This window comes from Primulina tabacum, chromosome 9, assembly GCF_025594145.1.
Source record: "Primulina tabacum isolate GXHZ01 chromosome 9, ASM2559414v2, whole genome shotgun sequence".
NCBI lineage: Eukaryota > Viridiplantae > Streptophyta > Magnoliopsida > Lamiales > Gesneriaceae > Primulina > Primulina tabacum.
Window position 1 is genome coordinate 37,277,760 of NC_134558.1, and position 24,743 is coordinate 37,302,502.

At 36.2% G+C, this 24,743-nt stretch overlaps 5 protein-coding genes across 7 annotated transcripts; 2 read left to right on the forward strand and 3 right to left on the reverse strand.

Moving 5' to 3' along the window:
• Positions 1-2,349: 2,349 nt before the first annotated feature.
• On the forward strand, positions 2,350-5,812 carry LOC142555780 (syntaxin-52-like). Its single transcript, XM_075666872.1, has 6 exons — positions 2,350-2,590; positions 3,391-3,610; positions 4,373-4,578; positions 4,691-4,791; positions 4,883-4,927; positions 5,449-5,812. The coding sequence occupies exons 2-6, from the start codon at positions 3,393-3,395 to the stop codon at positions 5,578-5,580; spliced, it is 702 nt and encodes a 233-aa protein (XP_075522987.1). The 5' UTR covers positions 2,350-2,590; positions 3,391-3,392; the 3' UTR covers positions 5,581-5,812.
• A 526-nt stretch (positions 5,813-6,338) lies between these two features.
• LOC142555778 (transcription initiation factor TFIID subunit 6-like) lies at positions 6,339-11,729 on the forward strand. The gene is given in 13 exon segments (XM_075666871.1): positions 6,339-6,813; positions 6,929-7,015; positions 7,160-7,261; positions 7,357-7,474; positions 7,683-7,786; positions 7,877-8,014; positions 8,117-8,212; positions 8,803-8,927; positions 9,106-9,238; positions 9,337-9,462; positions 10,783-10,894; positions 11,218-11,447; positions 11,449-11,729. Coding segments are annotated over 13 exon segments (1,641 nt in total). The 5' UTR covers positions 6,339-6,687; the 3' UTR covers positions 11,593-11,729.
• A 46-nt stretch (positions 11,730-11,775) lies between these two features.
• Positions 11,776-15,080, reverse strand: LOC142555781 (cell division protein FtsZ homolog 1, chloroplastic-like). Of its 2 annotated transcripts, XR_012822458.1 has the most exons (7): positions 14,775-15,080; positions 14,134-14,233; positions 13,650-13,879; positions 12,923-13,090; positions 12,530-12,763; positions 11,936-12,378; positions 11,776-11,827 (listed from the first exon to the last, which is right to left on the reverse strand). XR_012822458.1 is itself a non-coding variant. In XM_075666873.1 (6 exons), exons 1-6 carry the CDS (start codon positions 15,036-15,038, stop codon positions 12,124-12,126), a joined length of 1,251 nt encoding a protein of 416 aa, XP_075522988.1. In that variant the 5' UTR covers positions 15,039-15,080; the 3' UTR covers positions 11,776-12,123. The 2 variants fall into 2 exon arrangements, 1 of the variants encoding a protein (XP_075522988.1); XM_075666873.1 differs by having other exon boundaries at positions 11,776-12,378.
• A 740-nt stretch (positions 15,081-15,820) lies between these two features.
• On the reverse strand, positions 15,821-17,559 carry LOC142555782 (V-type proton ATPase subunit e1-like). The gene is made up of 4 exons (XM_075666874.1): positions 17,407-17,559; positions 17,087-17,284; positions 16,693-16,740; positions 15,821-16,115 (listed from the first exon to the last, which is right to left on the reverse strand). Exons 2-4 carry the CDS (start codon positions 17,182-17,184, stop codon positions 16,049-16,051), a joined length of 213 nt encoding a protein of 70 aa, XP_075522989.1. The 5' UTR covers positions 17,185-17,284; positions 17,407-17,559; the 3' UTR covers positions 15,821-16,048.
• A 449-nt stretch (positions 17,560-18,008) lies between these two features.
• LOC142555783 (fimbrin-1-like) lies at positions 18,009-24,573 on the reverse strand. Of its 2 annotated transcripts, none has more exons than XM_075666876.1 (15): positions 24,369-24,573; positions 23,933-24,072; positions 23,536-23,706; positions 23,151-23,389; positions 22,896-23,067; positions 22,768-22,806; positions 22,514-22,582; positions 22,282-22,398; positions 21,384-21,595; positions 20,740-20,895; positions 20,421-20,620; positions 19,577-19,734; positions 19,338-19,434; positions 18,841-18,932; positions 18,009-18,695 (listed from the first exon to the last, which is right to left on the reverse strand). In XM_075666876.1, the coding sequence occupies exons 2-15, from the start codon at positions 24,017-24,019 to the stop codon at positions 18,165-18,167; spliced, it is 2,340 nt and encodes a 779-aa protein (XP_075522991.1). In that variant the 5' UTR covers positions 24,020-24,072; positions 24,369-24,573; the 3' UTR covers positions 18,009-18,164. The 2 variants fall into 2 exon arrangements, with proteins under 2 accessions (XP_075522991.1, XP_075522992.1); XM_075666877.1 differs by having other exon boundaries at positions 23,933-24,084.
• Between the last annotated feature and the right edge of the window lie 170 nt (positions 24,574-24,743).

A 24,743-nucleotide genomic window follows, 5' to 3' on the forward strand; every position in this document is an offset into this window, starting at 1 on the left:
TAATGGGAGCATGCAACATGAGCTTGTAAAAGTATAAGCCCATCATGCTAATTTATTAAAGTTCAAATGGACTTTAATAATTAAATTGTATTCTGATTCAATTAAAATATAATCCATTAAGTTTTTATAAAATATGATATTGATTTATGTAATATGGAAAATTCATTATACCATAATTTAAAAACTTGCACGTAAAACAAAATAATATTGCATGATTATGGGTGTGCTAAGTTCGATAGCAAAAGATTTATTAAAATCTAATTATTCAATAAATGTGATTAATTAAGGTAACAACCATTAGTTAAAATAATAATATATGTATTACTTTGACTTTGACGAAGGGGATCACTGAAGCTTAAGAATCCAAAAAGAAAAAAAATCTCCATCGATTTTTAATGCTCTCAAAAGTTTTTTGAACCATTTTTGTTTTCTTGATCTCAAATACAAAATATCTTCTATACTTTCTAATGTAAGTTAGAAGAAGAATAAATATTCCAGTCGTGGACCGAATTAGGAGATCGAAGAAAGAAATCTTTGAAGAAAGTTCATAGGAAATTACAACAAGAGCTACATCCACTAATACCGGAGTAATTGAAGTCAAGTGAAAGTTTCAATAAAAGTAAAATTTCACTAAAGGTAAAATTTTCTAACTCCCTATTTATGTTTAATTTAAACCATACGAGTGTCCAATATAATATTTAGAATGTAAAAATAAAATTTTAAAACTTCCACTGTGTTTTAGACACGAGATCCCAACAACTGGTTATATGATAGCCAAACATATATTATAGTACATAACTTCTTCAATAAAATTCACGTTTACCCTAAAGGAGTGTTTGGTTTGATGGATAAGGTGGGTTTATTTTTTTTAACCCACTTTATCCCTCGTTTGGTACGCGTGATTATTTAACCAAGTCAATACCTCCTATGAATGATTAGATTATATTAGGTGGGTTAAAATAATACCTCCTCATCCCCTAGGATTATTTATCCAACTCTTAATCATTCCTATTTTTCAATTTTACCCTTCTCCTATATCCAAACTCACCACCACTTCCCGCCACGACTGCCGCCACCGACTGCCGCCACCGACCACCGACCGTCGCCGCCGTCGCCGGCCGTCCGTCAGACCGCCGCCGCCGCCGGCCGTTCGTCAGACCGCCGCCGCCGCCGCCCGCCGCCGCCGGACCGCGGCACCGACCACCGACCGCCGCCGTCGGACCGCCGCCGAACTGCCGCCGCCGGCCGTCGCAGTTGCCGGACCTCTGCCGTCACCGGACCGCCGCCGGAGTGGAAGAAGAAAAAAAAGAAAAAAGGACAATTTTGTCCTTTCATAAAAAAATTCAAAATTATCCTACACTTAAAAATCATACCAAACATAACACCATATATTACATTCCTACAACAATCATTTTCTTTATCATTTACTTACTAATCATTAGTTTATTTTATCTTCCAAACCAAACGCAGTCTAAGGGAATGTTTGGTAGGGGTGATAAGGTGGGTTTATAATTTTTAACCCACCTTATCCATTGTTTGGTACGAGTGATTATTTAACCAAGTAAATCTCTCCTATGAATGATTATGTTATATTAACTGGGATAAAATAATCACTTCTCACCCCTTAGGATTATTTATCCTACTCTTAATCTATCATATTTTTCCAATTTTACCCTTCTCTTAAATCCAAACTCACCACAACTTCCCTCCATCGACTGCCGACTGATCACCTTCCCCGCCGCCGCACGACGCCGACCGGCAATCACACCGCTGGCCGACCACCACCGCCGCAAAAATGGAAAGGTAATTTCGTCAATTCATCAAAAGATTATTATTTATCCGATTCTTAATAATCATATCAAACATAATATTATTTTATCATTATCTACTTCAATCATTCTTTTTATCATTTATGTGTTAATCATTCTGTAGTCATATCATTTAAACCAAACATAACCTGAAAATATAAAAGTTAAAATAGATTAGACTTATCATATAAAAATGATGAGTTGGATTAATAAATTTTTTACATACCAAAACGACAAGTCTATCGGTCCCAATTTATTATGCAAAATTAAACACAATACGCTTGTTATATAAAACGTGAAAAAGGTCGGCCGACCAACTTCACTCTACTAACCACGGATATTAGTTGGAAGATATGTTTAATATAGTTTAATTATTAATAAAAAAATAGATATCGAAATCAGATCTAATTGGGGAGAAAAATCGAGAGAGGAAATGGACAGCGAGGAGAGGTCGGTGACCATATCAAGTATCAACACAAACATACGGCGTCGTTTCCCGGGTCCCATTTATTTAAGAAAACAAAGAAAAATCGGGAGGCACAAAATCTGTCATCGGTTATTCATTATTAAATCGATTAAATATATAATTATTGTGGGTGTGAATTTGCGTTTCGAGGACGACAATTGGGCCGGCCGGATTAAGCTTGCCGCTACCTGTTGGCGCCGCCTGCTACGACACGTTAAATAATCATAATCGCCGCTGGAAAGTGTCGATCTTTCTCTTACCCTTTCGCAACAATTTTCTCAATCCATAATTCGGGTCGACGGTTTCAATCGAAAAGGTAAAAGTTAAAGCATACGTTCTTCCTCGATCATCCTTTTTCCTCAATTCAGCGTTTTTTTATAGACGATCTGTGTGTATGAATATATACTCACCAAGTCAATTGATCTTTTGATGGGCATCTTTTTCTGCCCTAATTTTCATTCACCTAGTTAAATCCACGGTCGCCCGTACAATTGCTCCAGATATTCTGAGATTTTGATTAGAAGGATATTCTCACGCATATTGTTTCGAGGTTCTGGATTTTTGGAATAATGAATATTTGAAAAATTAGTTGAATTTTGAAATTCAATGCTGCTTCTGATACATCTATCATTTATGTAAAAACTCGATGATTTTTTTTTTTTTACATTTCCGAGGATTTTTGGCTGCTCCTTTGCCATATGTCTTACTGAATTGAGGTTGTGTACAAGTATGAAAATGACAAACATAATTTTTTTATTCGAGATAAATTCAGCATTTATCAGGTTTTGTTTTCAGGAATATGTACAGTGTTCAATTGTTAGATACACCAAGTTGTCAGATTTGCTGTTGTTATCTTGTCTGTTATTCTGTGGTAATTTGAAGTTGCTTGTGGTTGTACCAAAAGATTTAAATCTGATTCTTTCGGACAATTTGATTGTCAAACAATTTCTAAGACTGAAATAATTTTTGCCCCTTTGATGACATTCAACCTCCAAATTCAGTTGTTAGACGATCTTTGAAATTTGCTTATAAATTATTGTTCCTCATGAAGTATATACATGGTCATTACTTAGTAAAGAGGCTAAATAGCAGAAACTCCATTTTTTTTAATCACAGCAATGGCAGCTACTGGAGACTCGTGGGTGAGGGAGTATAATGAAGCAGTCAAACTTGCTGATGATGTTAGCAACATGATATCTGAAAGGAGTTCATTGCCCGTGACTGGGCCGGAGGCACAGCGCCATTCATCTGCAATTCGGAGGAAAATTACTATATTAGCAACCAGACTTGACAGTTTACAGTCTCTTTTGTCAAAGCTTCCTGGAAAGCAATCTCTGTAAGATATATTAATTGAACTGCTTATTTGAGTGGAAGTTGTTTATATAAGAATCAAGATTCAGGTCACATATAGTGTTCTGCGGAAATTGAAGAACTGGAGGAAGCTTATCTTATTGATACCTGTTAATTTATCCTGTGAATGACAAAGGTACAAGTTTGTTATTGGTTGAGATACCTGTGTCTATATGGATATGGATCGGATTAAAATCTTGAACATAATGCTTGGGGAAGCAATCCCGAACCATAAAATTTGAACCTCATTCGCATATTTTGAGAAAATTAATGATGTTGTGCAAAGCAACAACAGAGAGATGGGATTTGAGCCTGGGGTTAAAACTAGCGGGAGATAGCTTCTAAAGCCCATTTTAGTCGAATCAGAGGATGGAAGCATGCTTTAGGTATGGGTTTCTGCAATAGAGCTGTGCTAGTAATTTTTTGAACTGATACAGATCTGTAATTACTCGAACAAAGAAGGAAATGAACGAGAGAATCAAGTAGCAGAGTCTTTAACCCAGTATAATTTGTGTATTTCATTCATTTTGGTGCCCGTCTCTTAATCATTTTCACATATAAGTTCAAATGTTGTTTATATGACTTGCAGTCTGGGACTTGTGATGCAAAGAGAAATGCCTGTTATTTAAAGAAAGCATCTCTAAGCTTCTGGTCCTGCTTCATTATTTTTCTTCACAAAGAGGATAAATAATATATTTGGCCGCTTTCTTGGTCTGTGCTTTCTTATCCTTCTCCATCTCTTTTGTAGGACTGAGAAAGAAATGAATCGTCGCAAGGACATGGCTGCAAATTTGAGGTCAAAAGTAAACCAGATGGCTTCAACATTGAATATGTCCAACTTTGCAATTAGAGACAGCTTGCTTGGGCCGGAAATCAAGCCTGTTGATGCTATGACTAGAGCAACTGGTCTTGACAACTATGGCGTTGTTGGTCTTCAGAGACAGATAATGAAAGGCTGGTTGCTGTGGCTTTAATATTTAATTTTATTTGTTTTTCCTTACCTTGATATTGCGTCTGTCATTGTTATTTTCTATCTTTGTTAGTTTTATTCTTTTTTCCTCTCTAGAACAAGATGAGGGTCTTGAGAAATTGGAGGAGACAGTGATAAGCACCAAGCATATTGCCTTGGCAGTTAATGAAGAGTTAGACCTGCATACCAGGCTGATAGTTAGTGCTCTTATTCTCCTTGGCATGTCTCTCACCTACTTTTGTCACATCGTGAACATCGTGGCTAATTTATTGTCTGTTTGATACTCAGGATAATCTTGACGAGCATGTAGAGATTACAGACTCCAGACTACAGGTGACATTTTATCAATGAACTTTTTATATATCCATAATATACCCTTCATGCCTGGTTGTATTATTTTGAGGCACATTTTTTAGGATTATTTCAGGCTTATTTTTAAGTGAAAGCACAGTAGTGATTTTGAAGATGATAATACTCAACATTAACGACTCTTGGAATTTTACCATAACAGACATGAGAAATAAATGTACTAGAAATAGGAAGTCTACTGAAATGAAAACAAGAGCCATGGTCTGTGATACGAGGTCCTCTTTCAAAAGGATTTACATAATGACATACAATGCTTGGAAACTTTTAAATGTTTTTCTGAGTTAAATAAACGCACATCTTTAAGAAACTCTGATTGGTCAAAACTATACTGTCACCTTGTATTATTGATTGAAATCTTGAACTTGTATTCCAGAAAGAGCACCTTCTTTACATGAAGCTTCTGATTTTACCCGACTTTGCCTTTATTTTGTTTGCAAGTCAAATTGAGCTGCTTCATTTCTTCGTCTTTTTTTTCAACGGAGCAGCGAGCTCAGAAAATGCTCTCAAGACTGAATAAACGGACAAAGGGTGGCTGCACCTGCTTCAACTTATTTTTATCAGTTATCGGGATTGTTGTTTTGGTGGTGGTTATATATTTGCTGGTCAAGTATTTGTAATAATATATAAAAATGGATCAAATTGGCAGTTTCAAATCTCTGTCCGCATAGATTGATCCATAATATTGCTCAAAGGCTTTGTAATTTTCATTTCGTGGATTTCAGTTTTCTTTTCTTTTGCCCCTGCCTCGAAGTCTACATACACTGAGTGACATGACTTGATTGCTTAAAGAAACTCTTCGTAACAGCATTTGATGAAAGTACTGATATTTTTCGTATTTGGGTTGTGATATTTCCTTGTATTTGATAGTATATAGCTCTCATTGTAGTTCAAACTATTGAGAACTCCCAAGGGTTTCTGTCATTCTGTGAGAAAAGTTGGGGTAATTTCATCCAATTGCATACGGACCAAAAATTTTGTGGGCAATGTTGATATGAAGTGGTTTTGATTCATTAAATTTTCAAATGGAATTTCAGTCAACATCCATCCGTCATTAAAAAAAAAAAAAGGCTTATGAAGTACAAACAACTTATTTATATCAAATATACTTATTCAGTAACCCAATAAGAATAAGAAGACCATAAAAGAATGAATAAGATGTATTAAAAAAACGAATAAAAAAACACCGGAAGTATAAATAAATTAATACAGAAACTGAACAATGAATTGAAAGGAAATCAATTTATTTATTTATATTTTTAAAATAAATTTTTGTTGCTAGTGTGTATTGAAGCTTCCATCGCCTCAATCCCCCATAGTTATCCTCTTTCTCGCCTTGGGCGCGACTATTTCAGTTCAGGCTTGTTAGGGTCTCAGAAGGGCAATATAAGAAATTTGCAGCCAGAATCCCTGGATAGTTATTTATGACGGGCCTTGGGCTTTCTTAATACAAGAGAGGAAATCAGGATGAAGGCTCTTCATTAATGGGCCACGGCCCATTCTAGTATTCGTCCCATATCGATACCCGGGAAATCACATGCTTCGGAACCCTAATTGTAGCGATTTCCCCTTTTTCAGACCATGAACGTTCTCTAAAATTTGGTTCAAAAAAACAAAAAAAAGTTCTCCATAATAACAGGAAACCAAAATCCAGTTGATGTCCATAAAGCTATTTACCGATAAATACTTCGTAATCGAAAATTTCGTGGAAATTCAGGAACTTGAAAATGAGCATAGTGCCGAAAGAATCGATTGAAGTGATAGCACAGAGCTTAGGCATTACCAATTTATCCCCAGACATATTTCCAGCTCTTGCTGCTGATGTCGAGTATCGAGTTCGAGAAATCATGCAGGTCTGTTAATTCCTATAAATTTGCTTTCTTTGTTATGTACATCAGTGATTGTTTTGAAATTTCTGATTCTGCTACTTTTACGTATTCTTATTTTTTTTTGCTGAATATGGTTCAGGAGTCTATCAAATGCATGCGACATTCGAGAAGAACTACTTTAACAACAGACGACGTTGATAGTGCGCTTGGCTTAAGAAACGTCGAGGTGGTCTTTTTTTCTAACTCGCTTTACTATTAAACAGTTGCTGATGTACAGGCACTCCGTGATTTTCTGGTGTATAAGGTTGTAAGTTAGTGATCTTGGTTATGGGCGTTGTTGGTAATGGTATTGGTGTTTATATAAATACAGCCGATATATGGATTTGCTTCTGGAGATCCTTCGCGATTCAAGAGGGCTGCTGGACACAAGGATTTGTTTTATATTGAAGAGAAGGAATTGGAATTTAAGGAGGTATGCTGGCATTGACTTTTGGCATTATAGCATTTTGATCCAAAGCTTTAGCATTGGCATTTAGTAACTTGTCTTGTTTTTTTAATGTGTTTTAGGTAATTGAAGCTCCTCTGCCGAAAGCACCACTAGACACTGCAGTAGTCACTCATTGGTTGGCTATCGAAGGAGTTCAGCCGGCAATTCCTGAAAATCCTCCTCCTATGGCTATTCAATGTTTGTACTACGATTTCTATTTACATATCCATTGCTCACACTTTATAAAATACGAATGATGATAGATGATATTTTCTCATTTTCTGAACAAATTAATTTAAGAACTTGGCAGGTGGCTTGGTATTCAAATTTTGTAGGACACAGTATGTCATTTGACCCACAGCTGTTGTCATCACTCTGATTGACATTCTTATATCATCTTTGGCAGCACTTGCAATGCCTTCAGATAACATAAAGAATGACTACAAGGAGGATGGGTTACCTGTAGACATTAAATTACCAGTCAAGCATGTTCTTTCACGAGAGCTTCAGGTAATGGCAATGGTGTTTTGTGCATTCCTCCTCACCCTTCCAAGAAAGTATTTGAATTCTCAGGTAATGGTTTCTTGGATGGTGCTGCAGCTTTATTTTGAGAAAATCTCCGAGCTTACTGTCACTAGATCCGATTCCACCCTGTTCAAAGAAGCATTAGTGAGCTTGGCAACTGACTCAGGACTCCACCCTTTAGTGCCTTACTTTACATTCTTTGTTGCTGACGAGGTTATGATAAGTGATATCTGATCTTCTTCCTTCTCCACCTTTTTTATCTGGACTGGTTTGCGATGATACAGTATGATAACCATCAATTTTCTATCATGACAGGTTTCTCGGAATTTGAACAATTTTTCTCTTCTTTTTGCTTTGATGCGCCTTGTATGGAGCCTTCTACGAAATCAACATATACACATCGAGCCTTATGTAAGTTGTTCTTTTTTTGGTAAATTCATCTTAATTGTGTATTTGTATTCCTCATTTCGAATTTCCTTTACATTTTCTTCATTTTACACTTATATTTATGTATAGTGGAAACCATCGAGTACCTGAATTAGTCCACTTTTGTGATGTGTAATGATGTAGATGTATCTGTTGGATGCAGTTGAACTCTTGATCTTGCTCTGTATTCTGTTAATTCAAATCTTAGACGCATTATTGCTGTTAGATTAATTTGAGATCATCCGATGCGATATTAAATTTTTATGAGTTTGAACTTGTTTCTTCATACTAGGCCCATTGGGAGTTGACTTCTAGTTTAATTAAGTTGCAAAAAGAACAGTTGTTTAATTTGGTGATAAGAGGAGAGGAGTTGATTCAGATGTTACCATCCTGTTCTTGCATCATTTAATTTTGCATTCGTGATATTCGTAGCAGCGTTTTTTGTTATTCCAAAATATGAAGGTTAGAGGTTTTCATTTGAAAGAATTTGTTTCACGTTGAAATGTTTATGTTAGTGTGCTTGAAATTCATACGACAGGTGCCAATTCCTTATGTCTGCGTTTTTTATCCATTAGCTGCACCAATTGATGCCATCAGTGATGACATGCCTGGTTGCAAAAAGACTAGGAAATAAATTTTCAGATAACCACTGGAGTCTTAGAAATTTCACAGCTATTCTGGTGGCTTCAATCTGCAAGAGGTTGGAATCTTCATATTTACCAGCCCTTGTTGACTACATGAAACAAATATGAGTTTTCTGTTATACTTAGCTATCTGTTATGGGTGAAGGCTTCCATGTCCTTCCGGTGTCCTAAGGAAGCAAAATCTGTTCTTAATTTACTTAGTTTAGCTTAAGGCGTTCTCACGTGCATTTGCAGATTTGGCCACGTTTACCATAATCTCCAGCCACGTGTGACCAGAACATTACTTCATGCTTTTTTGGACCCGTCAAAAGCTTTGCCCCAACATTACGGTGCCATTCAAGGGCTATCAGCCCTTGGACCTAATGTGGTCTATTCCTGCTTCCATCTTTCTGTTGCTTTTTTCTGCACCGCACCCACAGCCTTTTATTAGTCAAAGTTCTTAACAATGTCTAAACTCCTGTCTAGGTTCGATTGCTTGTGCTTCCCAATCTTGAGCCCTACTTACGACTTCTGGAGCCAGAAATGCAACTTGAAAAGCAAAAGAATGAAATTAAGAGGCATGAATCCTGGTTGGTGTATGGTGCTCTAATGGTAAGATATTAAACTGAATGCATCTGCTAGATGTGGTTAATTTTACTCTATTATTATCATTTAAAAAAATTGTCGGGAAAAAAGTAAAGATGAAACAAGAAGATTAACTTATATCCATATACTGTTGGCACTTGGAGTGAACTTTTTACTGCTGGGTTGTTTGCTATTGATTATTTGAGGGATCTGCTGGTGCAAAATTGTGAATTGCCCTTGCAGGTGGTAAACAATTTACATCCATTATAAACATGTACCTTAACCTTAAACTTCTTAAGTTTGAACGAACTTTTTAATAATTTGAGACTATATCATAATATGTTTTTTGGTATTTTATTGTGAAGTGCAGTTGACTGGTTAGGTTAATCACAGGTAGGCACTCGGGTTTGATAGCCATATATTTAGTGAAGAAAGTTTGTTTGAAGCAGTTCTCTCGAGTATTTGTATGATGAAGAGACCATGTGTGATACATTACTGCTACTGACAGCATTTCTTCTTTTGTGTCTCTCGAGTTGGAGAGTATCTATAGTTATTATTTATGTATATTAGCTAGAAGTAATTCCTTTCTTCCATATCATATCAAAAAGCAGGCTTAACTAAGGCCACTAGGTATGCTGAAATTTCTGAAGCTTATGTTTAAACCCCTTGAGATACATGTAGCAGGTTGAGTCAACAATTTAGGTAATGAAAACCTTTTTTCTTGGTTGGCTGTAGTAGAAGAATCTCTACTTGCATTTTTCTATTCTACTTTCCAAAAAAATTGTGTAGATCTAGTCCAACCTGAAGATTTAGAGAACATAACTTGGGATAAATCCCCTTGAGATACATGTAGCAGGTTGAGCCAACGATTTTTTTAGGTAATGTAAACCTTTTTTTCTTGATTGGCTGTAGTAGAAGAATTTCTACTTGCATTTTTCTATTCTACTTTTCAAAAAAATTGCGTAGATCTAGTCCAACCTGAAGATTTAGAGAACATAATTTGGGCTAAAACCTCATGTAATATGGTGTTTGTGTGTAATTTTTCTTTGTTTCATCAAGATATGGCATCACGTGAAGGCCAAGGACATTGAATTGACTCGTTTTTTTTTTCGTGTCTGCTTATCCAGAACAGGCCTCAGTCCATTCTCAACTAAATGTGCCGATCAATATGCAGTTTTTTTAGTGTTGATATTTATTGTTGCATTGGTTATATGCCAACTATTTTGATTAGAAATGCGTACAACCACAAGGCAGAGTTGGTGCTAATAGCTCCATCTTATGTGGTTGAAGTTTCTGTTTCTCTTTATGAAATTAGTTGTCAACTGATTGACGCATCACACTTTTCAGCGTGCAGCTGGCTTGTGCTTGTATTATCGCCTGAAGATGTTACCCACAGTTTTCTCTATACTGCCGCCTATTGTCTTGAAGAGTAACGCAAAAGTTGTGACTCCAATGTCAAGTAAGAATCTTTTACTATTCTCTTTGATTTCCTTCGTTTTTGTTCCTGCTATATTGCTGGCATTATAAACATGGCGCAAGAGAGCATAAGAATGCCTAAAATCTAATTCCATGAGAGCCACTATTGTAAAACAATAATAATAATAGCAACTGGGGATGATTGTATTAGTTTTCGCTTCTTAGACACAATATTGGATTTGGATGAGTGCATTGAAAAATTATTTGACTAACTCGTTGATGCTCTTATATTGGCAAGTCTTGCATTTAGAGCTTATTTGTACCTTATATCAGTCACAAGACTAACCCTTTTATCCATCTTCAAAGAGAAACGTAAAGCAGGCATTGATAACACAATGCATCAGCCAACAGCTAAGAAATTAATGACAGATAGCACCATGACTGGTGGGGTAATACAAGCAAATTCAGTCCCAGCGGACATGCCTGGAGCAGGCGGTGCATATCCGGCAAATATCAGAGCAGGCGATACTAATTTACAGGGTTCACGTCCATTAGGGAACAACAATGTGGCCAGAACAAGTGGCAGAAAGGAAATTAGATGTTGGTCTACTCTTGAAGGCATTAGGTGGTGTTGATCAAGAAGATGCGAATGCTGGGAATTTGCTGCCATTGTTGAGCGAATATTTTGGTGAAAGCATGTCATCCTTTGTTCCTTCCCCTGCACTATCTTTGTTCTTGTGAATATAGAAATCAAGTTTTACCTTCTGTGTTTTCTTGTGTAATTTAGTTCTTTTGTGAAAATCAAACTTGTGGCTCTGTTTTGTTGGAGGGTGGAAATCTATCCGAGAGTCTAATAACTTTGTCTTATCAAATTTTACCACTTTTAGCTATTTTTAAAATAAATCTCTCATTCAACACCATATATTTTCCATATTTTAAAATCCTGTCTACTTGCGAAAAACATATCATCGATACACTTTCAGCGGGCAAGAACATGTAAAAAAAATGTTCAAGTGTACCTTGTAACATTAAAAACAGATTCAATTGGGAATAACTAAAAGGGACCTAGTTGTCACGTATATACCTTTCTGAAAGATTGGGGGAGATTTCAGTTGAGAGAAATCAATGCGGCTCATCCCACTTTGCAATACAACATCTGAACGATGTACATGGGAAAAAATTGCTACAGCTACATGAAATTTTGGCCCAAGTCCATGTAAATGCAGGAGAGGACCAGGTAAATTAAGAATATAACAGCAAAAAATAAAAAAGCTAAAAACGGAATCTCCGAGGTAGAGGAGATCGAGATGTAGAGGAAGGAGAGGCTGACGATTGGAGGGTGACTGGAGCTCTTATTGCACTCTTTTCAGCTAGTTTTGCTCTTCTTGAATCATTCATAAGGGTCTTCTGAAACGATTGTGTAAAACCAGTCGCAATAATCGTAACATGGAGCTCTCCATTGTACTGTTCATCAACTACTGCACCAAATATAATGTTGGCTGAAGGATCGGCTAAACTTGTAACAACCTGGCAAGAGGGGGTTGGGGGATGTCTGATTATGACCATTCCATTTCTCTATAAATCAAATAACTCCACTGCTTCTTCCCAGTTGAGGCGACAGCAGGATATGAGTCTTGCAATTGGTAAGCAAGAGAAGGAGAAAAGGTAGAAAGTATACCTGGGATACCCTGTTCACCTCCTGCAGCGTCATATCCTTTCCTCCAGTGATGTTATATACAACTCCAGTAGCTGATTGAATAGAGGACCCAATCAGAGGAGAGAAAGTTGCTTCTTCAGCCGCTTCTTCAGCACGGTCCTTGCTAGAAGACACTCCCACACCGAGCATAGCAGTACCGGAGTCCTTCATCACAGCCTTAACATCGGCAAAATCCACATTTACCAGCCCAGGTATCTGGGTAAAAAGAAGAAGCTCAAAACGTCAAGGAATTGGTCTCATTTGTGAAGAGTACACTATTTTTCATGGCATCAGACAGAGAACGCTATCGCACCAGGAAAGATGAGGATTAAAAAAAAGGCTGATGAAAAATAAAATATTCTTGTTTTCACTCACCATGATTATATCTGATATCCCTTGAACTCCCTGGAGGAGCACATCATCTGCCAAAAGGAAAGCATCTTGAAGGGGAGTATGTTCATTAGAAATATCCAGGAGACGATCATTTGGAATCACACTAAGTGTATCCACATTTTTCTGGAGTTCTTCAATTGCTTCGAGAGCCTGAAACAATATCCAAAGAAAAAATATCTAAATTAAAAGACAACATAAAAGGAAGATGGATTATACCTAATTATTTTATTTTTACCTGCCCAATATGCATAAATCAATCTACTGGTAATAATTCAAGCGTAAAAAACTTTAAAGCATAGATTGGCGGAACTTTAAAGCATAGATTGGCGGTTGTGCTCGTACAATTCCAAAGTTCACTTTATCCCACATGTTTCATCAACAAAGGATTTCATTGGTGCAGCTTGAAATGAATATCAATTCAAAGATTTGAACTTTCCACTGTTTACAGTTATTGTACAAATATAAATAAAAATAAACAAGAAAATAATCAAGCAAGCATTGGCTTAAAGCAAAAAATTACAAACATAAAGAGGCAAACAATATCAGATAAGTAAAGATGTGTGCCACTCAATCCATTTCGCATCTTTGTAATTTGTACAATTAAATGCGAACACAATTCTTCGCACAATTCAGGATGGAATAAAATTTTGACTATTGATTGATTGTTAACTGTTAATTCTACTGTTCCATACAATGAAACAGCACCTGCCTGCAAAGATCTTCTACGTCCTTCAAAGCTGAATGGGTATGTAACAACACCCACTGTCAAATACCCAGCATCCTTTGCTATTTTAGCAACAACAGGGGCTGCACCAGACCCAGTACCCCCACCCATCCCTGCTGTTATAAAGACCATATCTGATCCCTTGAGAGCATTTGCAATTACTTCCTTTGATTCCTCTGCAGCCTGTTCACCCAAGAGTGGGTTGCCACCTGTCCCTGAAGTTTCAGGAGTGTTGCTGGTTAAAAATCTTTCAAAGTATAAAATTTTAGGAAATAGATAATATTAGGCAGTAAAGAAACTAAATCAAGATTCTAAGTGCCTGCAGATCACTGTACCATACACTAAACACATTTAATTAACATGAAATCCATGATTATCATTCTTGTCCATGTGATAAAAGTGTGACAGCTAGGAATTAGCTCCAGAATTTAAAAGAAGACCAATGCAAATGTAAGAGTGAGATGCAAACCAAGTCCACGAGTCAAAAGCTCTCCTATCTGAATTGGTGTCTCCGCGGCTGATTGCAACAGTGCCTGAACATCTGTGTTAATGGCATAAAAGTCCACACCCTACAATCGAAACAAAAGGATTATCACAGAAAAACGTGCAAAACATGATTCACATGCAAGAGAATTCTGAACATAACATTTACTAGTATCAACATGAAGATGATGAAAAAATTTCAAAATAGACGAGAATATCTATTCTGAAACAATCTTTATTTTTTGGAACGTTATAACTATAGGTGCAGGCTACCATTTCTATTTCACCAGGGATTTGTCATCCATTACCCTTTCGAAAACATTAAATAGTTTTGGTTAGAATCATATTAAGCCAAAGATTTTATTTAAAAAAAAAAAACTAAAAGTAGAAGTTATCAATTCAATGTCTTTAAGACTATCCCATCTTAAAAGTAACAAAAATTATACTTGCATAGCTCATCCCAGTACTCACTTTCGCTTCTTATTTATCAAGCACAACACTTGCACATAAGCTCACACCAACAAAAATGGACAACGAATCAAACTCAAAAGCTCTCGTTTGAAGGCCAAAGAAACTGCAACGAACCTAAAAGAGAACACGCCAAGAAGAAAAGGAACGATTCTTAACCTGTAAACCACTGCCAATCATGCGATTGACGGCATTGTTTCTGCCGCCACCGACTCCAATCACCTTAATCTTGGCAGTTTCTATTGGAGTATACAAACTGTAAGCACCGTTGCGAAATAATCTTGAATTACAGGCCCTTTTCCAGCGACACCGGGAGAAGGAGACACCACTATGCCTAGTTTTGGCAGGCAGAGGTGAGAAACCAATCGAAATGGAGGTCGCTGATGAGGCAGATGCTGGATTCCGGAATCCCAGCGTCGCCATTAATACCGATTATTATTTCTTGATTTTTTTTTAAAAAAAACCAGAACTTTGTATTTTCTGTCTCATTTATACGTGGATTAAATCCCAAATATTACAGCAAAATTAGGCAAAATGATAGGGACATGGACTAGTTCTTGCATTAAGTGTCCATTAATTGCCTTTAAGGACATCTATGTATATAAACAGATTTATTATTTGGTCCATCCATAAAAAATAATTTGGTCCATCCATAAAAAAATATTATTTTTTATTTTGAACATCGTTAAATTAATCTATGAGATTCGTGAGACCATCTCATAAATGACCTCACAGATTATCTATTTTTACTCAATTTATCATTTCGATTTTCTAAGCAAGTTCTGTCTCAATCTTCTATTTTAATAAAATATTTTTTTATGCACAACAAATTTTATTTACGTATATACTTCACTTGATAGACAACAATCTCAAATAATTATTTTTTTCAGTAATTAAATTGAACCTTAAATATATCCAAACATAAAATCATATCAAATCTTCCCAACGATCTAAACGCAAACTTAAGTTTCGTTTTATTTGATGAATTTGATTTAGAGTGAATGATTTGAGTAATAAATTTTAAATGATAATTTGAAATATTTCACAATTTAATTCTTCAATTTAAGAGCAACCTTAATACTATTAGTTAGGTATAAATGACCAACATGCGTGGTAAAACGGGTCGCCGGGAACTAGTCATTAGAAAATTGGCTGCCTCGTATGAATATCAAAATCATTTAATAGCAATAAAAAAAAGGAAAATATAGAGCAAAATTTTCTTATTCATTTCAAATTGCACATTTTCAAGCAGCCATCCTTCGAAGAATAAATAACAGATAAAAAACAGTTTCACAAACAGGGATATATATATATATAAACAGAAGGATAAATGCAAAAGTTTTTCTGGGCACAGCATACCCCAATTCGTTATTCATCTCTCTTTAATTCTCCATACACACTCGATTTTTGTGGATGCTTCTCGTATATCATATTCATTCTGTTTCGTTCAAAATGGGTACAATCAGAGGATTCATTTGTGCCAAGTATACTATCGCCCACCTACACATGACAAACAAAAACAATCTCACTTTCCATGACAAAAGTGATGTCATTAACACCGTCACTTTGATGACTTAAAGATCAGGAAAACCAGCAAAAAGAACAATGGCTGCACAAGCAAGAAAGTGTGTACTTCAGCATTCATTACATGAGAAGAATAAAGGCATGCATGCTGCTGCTATTCACTGTCTCTTATTCGGAGCAGACGAGACAATTTGGCGAACCACTCCCAGCATCAGAAAATTTCTCAAACAAGATTTTTTATTCTAATTCCTTAATAGATCCTAAAGGATTTGGAAAAGCGGAATCAAACATAACTTTTCTCCAAATCCCTCAAATAGACGCCCAAGGATTTGCTGCACGAGGGTCCATACCACGTCCAGTAGTGAAAAAATTTCATTAATACAAATGATGCAAATAACAAGAGTTGAATATGCTAGTCCGTCGGAATATGAGGGGCACTCATATTTAGATGAAATTTGACCAGAGCAAATTCGATACATATAAATGGGAGAGGAAAAAATTACCACCAGATAAGCACAATCAATGAGCAACTGAAAAATGAAAACAAACTTACATCATCCAACAGCATACAGTAGCAGTAATAACCAATGTCAGGTGTAACCTGCATTGCAAACCGAAAAAGTTATCTGCCAAACACTAGCTCAATAACATATGACAACCGTCGAAGTCAGGTTTCAAATGTTCGACTTATGTTTTCATTCTTTGTAAAATGTCGTCGCGAAAACGTAAAAGTGGAGACGTCAGTTATATGTAAAACATGTCCCAGCTATATAACAAAATAATCACCAACTTGTTGAACAAAAACATTAGTTCCTCAGACATACGCAACAGATATGAACAAAAAAAATCAAATATGCTCTTGTATGCGAAAAATGGGATTAATTTAGGCACAACCCCTACTTATAAGCCTAAACGCATTTCAGAACGAGAAAAGAAAGCAAGTATACAGGTTCGCAGAAGGTCCTCTGTTGCAGCAGATCCTAGCGCACAGTGACGCAATAATCCCGACCACCAAAAAGATAAGAGTAGTTACCAAGAACCCCATATCCAATCCGCTTTCTCCACCAACAATTGATTATAGTCTAAGCCTGCCACAATTACTTCGAGTTTCACGGATCAATATGCAGATCCAAGATTCCAAATACCTGTTTTTTTTCAAGATTTCAATTGCAGAGTAAATCAACACGACGAACTGAAATTCGAATAATTCATAAAAACGTCCATTGATTCGAATAATTTCGGTGCAATGAGACTAGCATCGGAGTACCTTATCTTCGGGAGCTCGGGCACAGCTCTAGAAGAAGCTGTTCGATCCGGCGTCGCTTTGATCTGATTGAATCAAAGTGCAGGGAATTAAGTTATATGGGCTTAAATCGGAACTGTGAATCAATATTTGGGCCCTACATAACAACATTTACACGAATCTTTGGAATCAATGTCTTTTTTTTCTTCTTTTTTTCATCGAGTAAACTCATGAATAGTTTGTAAATCACGATAAATAAATAATAATATCTAAACCATCAATCAATAATATTAAAATTCATACTTTTTTGCTATATTTATTAGACATTCGACGTGTGTTATATAATAATTCTAAATGTAGTAACTTCTAATCCATTAGACTAATATTTTAGCAGACGATCTAGGTTCGAGATCAAATTATAAAAAAAGACATCTCGCAACTAAAAGAATAATAATTTTAAGCTATATCTGTTATATGTTCGACACAAGCATCATCAAGTTTATTGTGAAATCAAATAGAACAGAAATGATATCCGAAAGATGTGTCATGGTGAACATGGACAAAATGAATCACTAATTCCGAATACGTACGTAGTTTTGCATGAAAGTTGAAAGAAAAGCAGTATGGAATGACAAGAAATCTTTTTTATAAAAAAAGTAGATAATTCGAGTTTCCAAAACTTTTTTCCTTTGAAATCTTAAACATATATATCACGTGTATAATGGCGCTACTATTTGTTGTTACTGCTCTTCCCTTTCTAAGAAAAAACCTACAACCAAAATTCACTCGGCATGTTTGGCTTCCTTCTCAACCTCTGGACTAAAAACTGTAGCAATATCTGCATCCGTTACGTCTGATTTTGCAGGATACAGAGGACTACAAACTGCGGCAACATCTTCATCCGTTTCGTCTGATTTTGCAGGTACCGCTTTATCCAGGTCTGCATCATCCATGGTAATGTGTGACATTTCAACAGATTGCGAGTTATCATCTTCTTTGCTCAAAGTTGAAACTAGGATTGGCTCAGGAGAAACATCAGCTGAAGGGGATGAAGCACCATTCAATTCAGGGAACAAAAGTGGAGTGATGGGTGGAGCAGGGGATAGAGAACCGTTAGCTGAAGCCGAAGGTGATGGTGCATCTGAAAAAGATGCAGCTGAAACCGGGGATGGAGTCTCATTAGATGAAGGTTCAGGGGAAGCCCCATGATTAATGGCAGCAGGCGAAGGAGATGAATTGGACTCTTCCACAGGCTGCTGTAGGCTCCAATACATTATACTCGCTGTCAAAATAAGGATCATTTTTTGGTTCACCTGTCAATAACATCACCAAGATTTGTGTGAAGCTCGAAATCATTTTAATTATTTATTCGATCAAACCAAGTTAAAAGTGGACAAAACCCATTGTTTGAAACTACAAGAAACGCGAACTAAAAGAGATTTGGCATTGCAAGATCACCTCCATAATATCTTCAGGCAACAAGAAAATGGAACAGCCAAGCTTCCTAGCAACACTGATTATATATGTAGCATTCAGCTTCTTTTCATCGTCTACCAAATAAAACTGACAAGTCAGTTTGTCACAATAGTTTTGATACGTACATAAAGTCTATTGAGTAAAACAATAAGGTTTCAATGCTTGTATGTTAAAATAATATGAAGCGAAGAGAGTATTTTTTCAAGTGTGCGAGAATCTACTTTATGAGTTGGATGTTCTAGGTTCAAAAAGTTTGCAATTAGCAAGAGTTATCAGATCGCAGTTATTAAACTTTACCAAATGGCATAGTTTCAATCCTCTATCTTTTTGACAAACGCAGAAACTACCAAGCACACTTTCATATACCTTCACTATTAGGATCTTATTTAACTGCTGTTCAAAATCCGGATGTCAGTCAATCTTTTGGTAGTAAAAAGTCACACCCCCAGATCAAATACATAAAATTTACAACAACATACCACTTTCACCCTTCGTAACGAGATTCCAGTTCACAACTCGGGGCTCAACCGCACTGAGAAGTTCAAGAAAAAACAATCCACTTGAAAGTCTCTTATCCTAGAAAAGAATTAATACAGAAGTTGACTATAATCAGCAGACATGATTTTATAAAAACACAAGTAATCTAGATATTGATATATTTTTTTCTGGACAAATGACCACGACAAGAAATTGTGAAGAAAAGGAGCTTAGCCTCAACCTTAAAACTTTCAATTTGAGATTTTCTGCCTGAATTCTTTACTTTTCTATTAACCCAGATGAGTATATCAGCATCTTGAATCTCCTTATCCTGGAAACGGGATCTAAGGTTCTTCAAAAGCTGAAGCATATTAAATCTCATCAGCTGCCAAAGGAAAGCTGCAAGATAACAAAGTATTTTTTGGTGAATGATCCGAGGATTCAAAATGAGGGGATGGTAGAAAAAAATTACAGAAAGAAAGACGAGCCAAAACCATCTACAAAGCCAAGGAAAAAGATGTTCTCGCACCAAGCACCAAAATTACTTCAGGTTGCGTTTGGTTGAATGGATTTAAAACTCATGGATTTCGATTATAGTTTTATTGTTAACAATAAAATAACAGATGAAATCTTGAATATATGCATTTCTTATTTACACATTAGTAATTTCAAATGTATTCGTTACTGGGCGAACTTGAAATTCATCCTATTTAACATGAAACACTATATATAAACAAGTTAGAGGTGAATTTGAAGTTTATGATCTTACTTCTCTAAAACTACAAAAATATATATGAACTCCAAGGATTTGAAATCCAGAAATCCAAATTCAACTCAAAGAATTCAGTGGGGTGAAAGAAGGCAAAGGTCTTTGAAGAAATCGGGGATTAAGTGGAAGAAGCAAAAATATGTATTAGAAGAGTCATCTTTCCCCTCAAGCTTATAAAAATATAGAACCAATCAGAGGGTATAGACCTTATAAATGGCCAAAATGTAAACGAGCTTCACACACGAGATCTTCTTGAGAAAACCTAACATCATATATTACTTAATGTATCTAAACACAAAACCATTAAGCATGTTACCAAGTATGAGTTTTTTATTCCCTTGCACAAAATCATTTCCAGCCACGTTTACAAGGGACAGTTTCAACAGCTTCCCTATCCTGATGACCTGGTTGCAATTCTCTACTTTTCTAAACGGCATCTTTATTGGGGGTTTTGTTGCGTGCTTCCAGTTGACAGATCCCGGAGAAACTTTGTCAAGCGCTTCCAGAAGAACCCACCTACAGGCGTGATATGCTTATTATGTTTGAGATTGACAAACCTAACAAGATTGATACCAGTAGTGGCCAACACTGATAACATGATAATCTATCTTCACTTCAATAGCAGGAGAACTCACCCATTTCTAACATCCTCAAACAAGTTATTGATATAAGAGGCAATGCCAAGACTGTTGATCCAAAGTCGGAAGCACCTTTCTTCTCTGGATATTAGGTCATCATCTGTCATCATTTCGGCAAATGAGACTTTTTTGTTGTCTGTAGACAAGCCATTCCTGGGGAAAAAAGACCAGTTTCCTAAGATATCCCTAATATTTGGATAGACATATAAAAGTGCAATATCAACTTCATATAGACACACATTAAGTACTTCTTCGTCCCTTGCATAACTCATTTAATTTTATTTATATTATAAAGTTCAGAGAGGAAAAGCTGTCTACCCAGAGAATCTAGCAATTCATAAATACCATATCGGGAAATTTATTTTTGGAAGAGCAAGTTGACAGGAGTAACATATTAGAATATAACTTTGGAAACTAAATAAACCGAAACTTTCATGCAAAGGGTTCGCAACCCAAGATGTGCCTGAGAAAGGGGAAGTACGATACATTGAAATGACTGGTACAGCGGGTTCTAATGCAGATACGAGACACAGCAAATTGTGATAATTCTTATTATGTACTGAGATCATGCTCTTGACTTTGTTTTGACATACATATGTTCCAGATGCCAGAAAGGTTGAATTCAAAAGTTGATTTCTAACCTCTGATGAAAAATCTGAGCAACAAAAGCAAGATTCAGATTTGTTGATCCCTCCACAATATCCTTGGGACTTAGATATCTCTTGCAGTCCATTTTCTCTGCATGCTCAAGGACCAGATTAGCTCGTTCAGTGGGATCTTTAGCATCTAGGGTGGTGGGGTCGCAATGTTCTGGTGCAAGTACATTAAGCAGGTAAGCATAAGCCTCTCCGTCCTACAGAACATAAAAATATGAACAATATAATAAACTGAAATTACTTATGTGGAAAAATTAAAAAAACCTGTTTGTTTATGGCGTACATACCATTATCTCAACTCAAATTTTACTTATCCCAATGAATGCATGTCCAATACTTCAACCCGAATATTTTTTTCTCAAAATCTTCAATATAATCGATATTTCATGCTACAAGTCAACTATCAAAACACAACTATTACACAATCTCAAATTTTTCGCTCTACTTTTTCAGAATAAGCATTATTGTATAACCCACTTTAACCAAATCATGGCTACATGATATCATTATATTGCACCTTACATAATCAGATTTCAAAATTTATATACAAACAACATTTCAAAACAAGTAAAAAAGAAATTCAAAACGGAGCTGAGCAGAGTTAAAAGCTCAACCAAATGACACCAAAGAGATCCAAGCCGTGATAAGGAAAGCTACCCTATTATGATTGTATCATATCAATAAAGGAAAAGAAAAGAAAATTCAAACAGTATTTTCCTCAAGTAAGCACGATGCCCAAGAAAAAGTTCATCTCTGCGATAATTTTAAACTTAAACTAGGAACCTGTCAGCAGAAATACATATTTCAACGAAATACCGCACAAGCAACTCTCTTGCTATCCGCACAAGGCAACTGCAGCATTAACATGAAAATAAATACATACCTTCAGATCCGAAGAAAAATTCGTCACATTTTTCTTGTAGCCTGCTTTCTTGAGGTGAAAATTCATCCACTTTAGCAAAACCTTTTCTGGAGCAAGCCCCATAAGCTCCTCAACATCCTGCATGCAATAATAGCAAGATAAGCCTGTGCTTTTGAACTCCATTAAAATAAAAATTCATGGAACATACAAAAAAGATGCTGTAATTTTATTGAGAGGATTTGGAGAGAGTTACATTACTGTCTTCCACCAATTCTACAAGCTGGGGTGTCTTTCTGAGATTGAGATCTGCCAACAGTTGGATCTGAAGGTGATAAATAATAAAATCAGTGGAAAAGAATTTTGTGAGAAGGGTCGACCAGCACTCTTAAACATGCAAATTTTATAAGCATCAGAAACAGTGAAAATCTTTTATCACTAATCCTTCTTATTTATTTATTTATTAAAGATAAGAGGAACTAGAAACATTATCAAGCCAAAGGAACTCACCTTTATAATTTGAGAAATTAACCCGAGTACCAAATGAGGCTGCAAGGAGTCAACAAGAGACAATAGCATTACAGTCCAGAAAAACAACCTGTATTGTCCATATTTCTCAATAAATCAGCTCAACTTACTCTTCCTTCAATCAAGTCTTGAGTACCAATATTTACTACGGTGCAACCAATAGCCTTTGCAGAGTTAAGGCACAATGTGTGATTCTCATTTCTTTCCCATGGATTGAGCACACGTTTAGTGTTGATAGCCCGTTCGTCTATTGTCCCAGGCACCGCAACATTAATCAGCTTACTAAATACACAATCATAATGAAAACCATAAACCACGGATTCAATTAGAAACGGAACAGTTCAAAGCAGTCTATATTAAAATACCATAATAGAACTCCATCCTTTGCAAGATCAAATAAAGCATTTGTGGATGCATCGATTGGAAGGAACTGCATCAAAAATGGGTCATCTCTGAGATAGCTATTTATATGAGCCACATACGAAGCCTTCTCAGACTCACTGATAGTGTGAAGAAGGGTAGTTATGGTGGCCTTCAGGAAAGACGAAGAGTTTCTTCTATTTCCGGATTTTCCATTTCCTCGATTTTGTAAATCTAGATAGGACTGTGTATTCAATTAAACAAAATGTCATCAGAGATGACCATATCCACTCAGATTCAACATTCACAACAGAAAAATGAAATCTTTTACATTTAGAGCGAACAAACTCACATTTAGGATTTGCGGGATATAAGCAAAAAAACACTTACCCTGAGGAAGCCTTCAAAATCAATCTCATCGTTCATGTCAGAATATAATTCTCCCAACTCATTCTTGATCTCCTCCTCACTGAACATCTCATCGAATGCCTTCAGCTTTGCAAATAATGGAGGCAAATCGCCAACCAGAACTTTACCATTCTGATTCTTTATCGATATGTACTACAAGTAACCAAAAATAAAATAAAAACCATACCCACATTTCAAACATCATTTCACAAAAAGCACAACCACTATCTGGCTTCATTCAGGATTCAAGACTCAATGATCAAATGCCAACGACACAACCTCCCAACACCACGCCACAATCACATGAACATCCTCTATGGACAAAAATTCGATTCGCAAGAGTAAAAGGGGATGTAAACAGCGATAAAAAGAAAATTACTCTGGATTTGAGGCTTTGAAGCACGACTTGTGTGAACTCGCTGTGAAGCAATTGATCGGAAACAACTACTCCCACAAAACCAGACATCTGTTTCTTGCCCCGCGTTTCCACAAATCACGGGGAAAACGATCAAATTCGCTCTGAAATTAGAAGTGAAAACTCACCAATTCAAAAACCCGATTTCACGGTTACATTCTCGATCCAAGGATGCCAAAACAGTATCATGGTAAAGCATCGAATAAAAAATCCAAGAAAAAACCACACAGTTCAACAACGTTTAATCACCTCGTTCTCAATTGTTGTAAAACACAGAATCAATCTTAAAACAAACAAAAACCCACGCATTCATCATCAAATGCAGAATGATTCCCTATAAGAGCTTTACACTGAAAAATTCAATCAAACAGGACGTGGGGTGTCAACAATACATGCATACCTCCAAAAGTAATCCAAGATTCGAACTGGGTTTTACATAATCCTTTTTAATACAAGGTTCGACTGTTCTTCCGCAGATATTTCCAGATTTTTAATAATATGTAAACGAGTATAAAAGGCTGTTGTTCGATTGCTTCTGTGAAGGGCAAAGGGGGAGAGATTTGGTGTGTGGACACGCAAAGAGGTGAGCCAGAAGCCCAAGATTAATATCGGGAATGATATCGGTATGATGGATCGTCTTTATAGATCAATTTTCCACGCGCAAGTCGGTGATGCTGGGTTTGTACGCGCTCTAATTTTAGGATTTTGTTATGATTAAAAAATATATAATAGAGAATTTAATCCAACTTAAATTTCTCTATTTTTTTAAATAAAT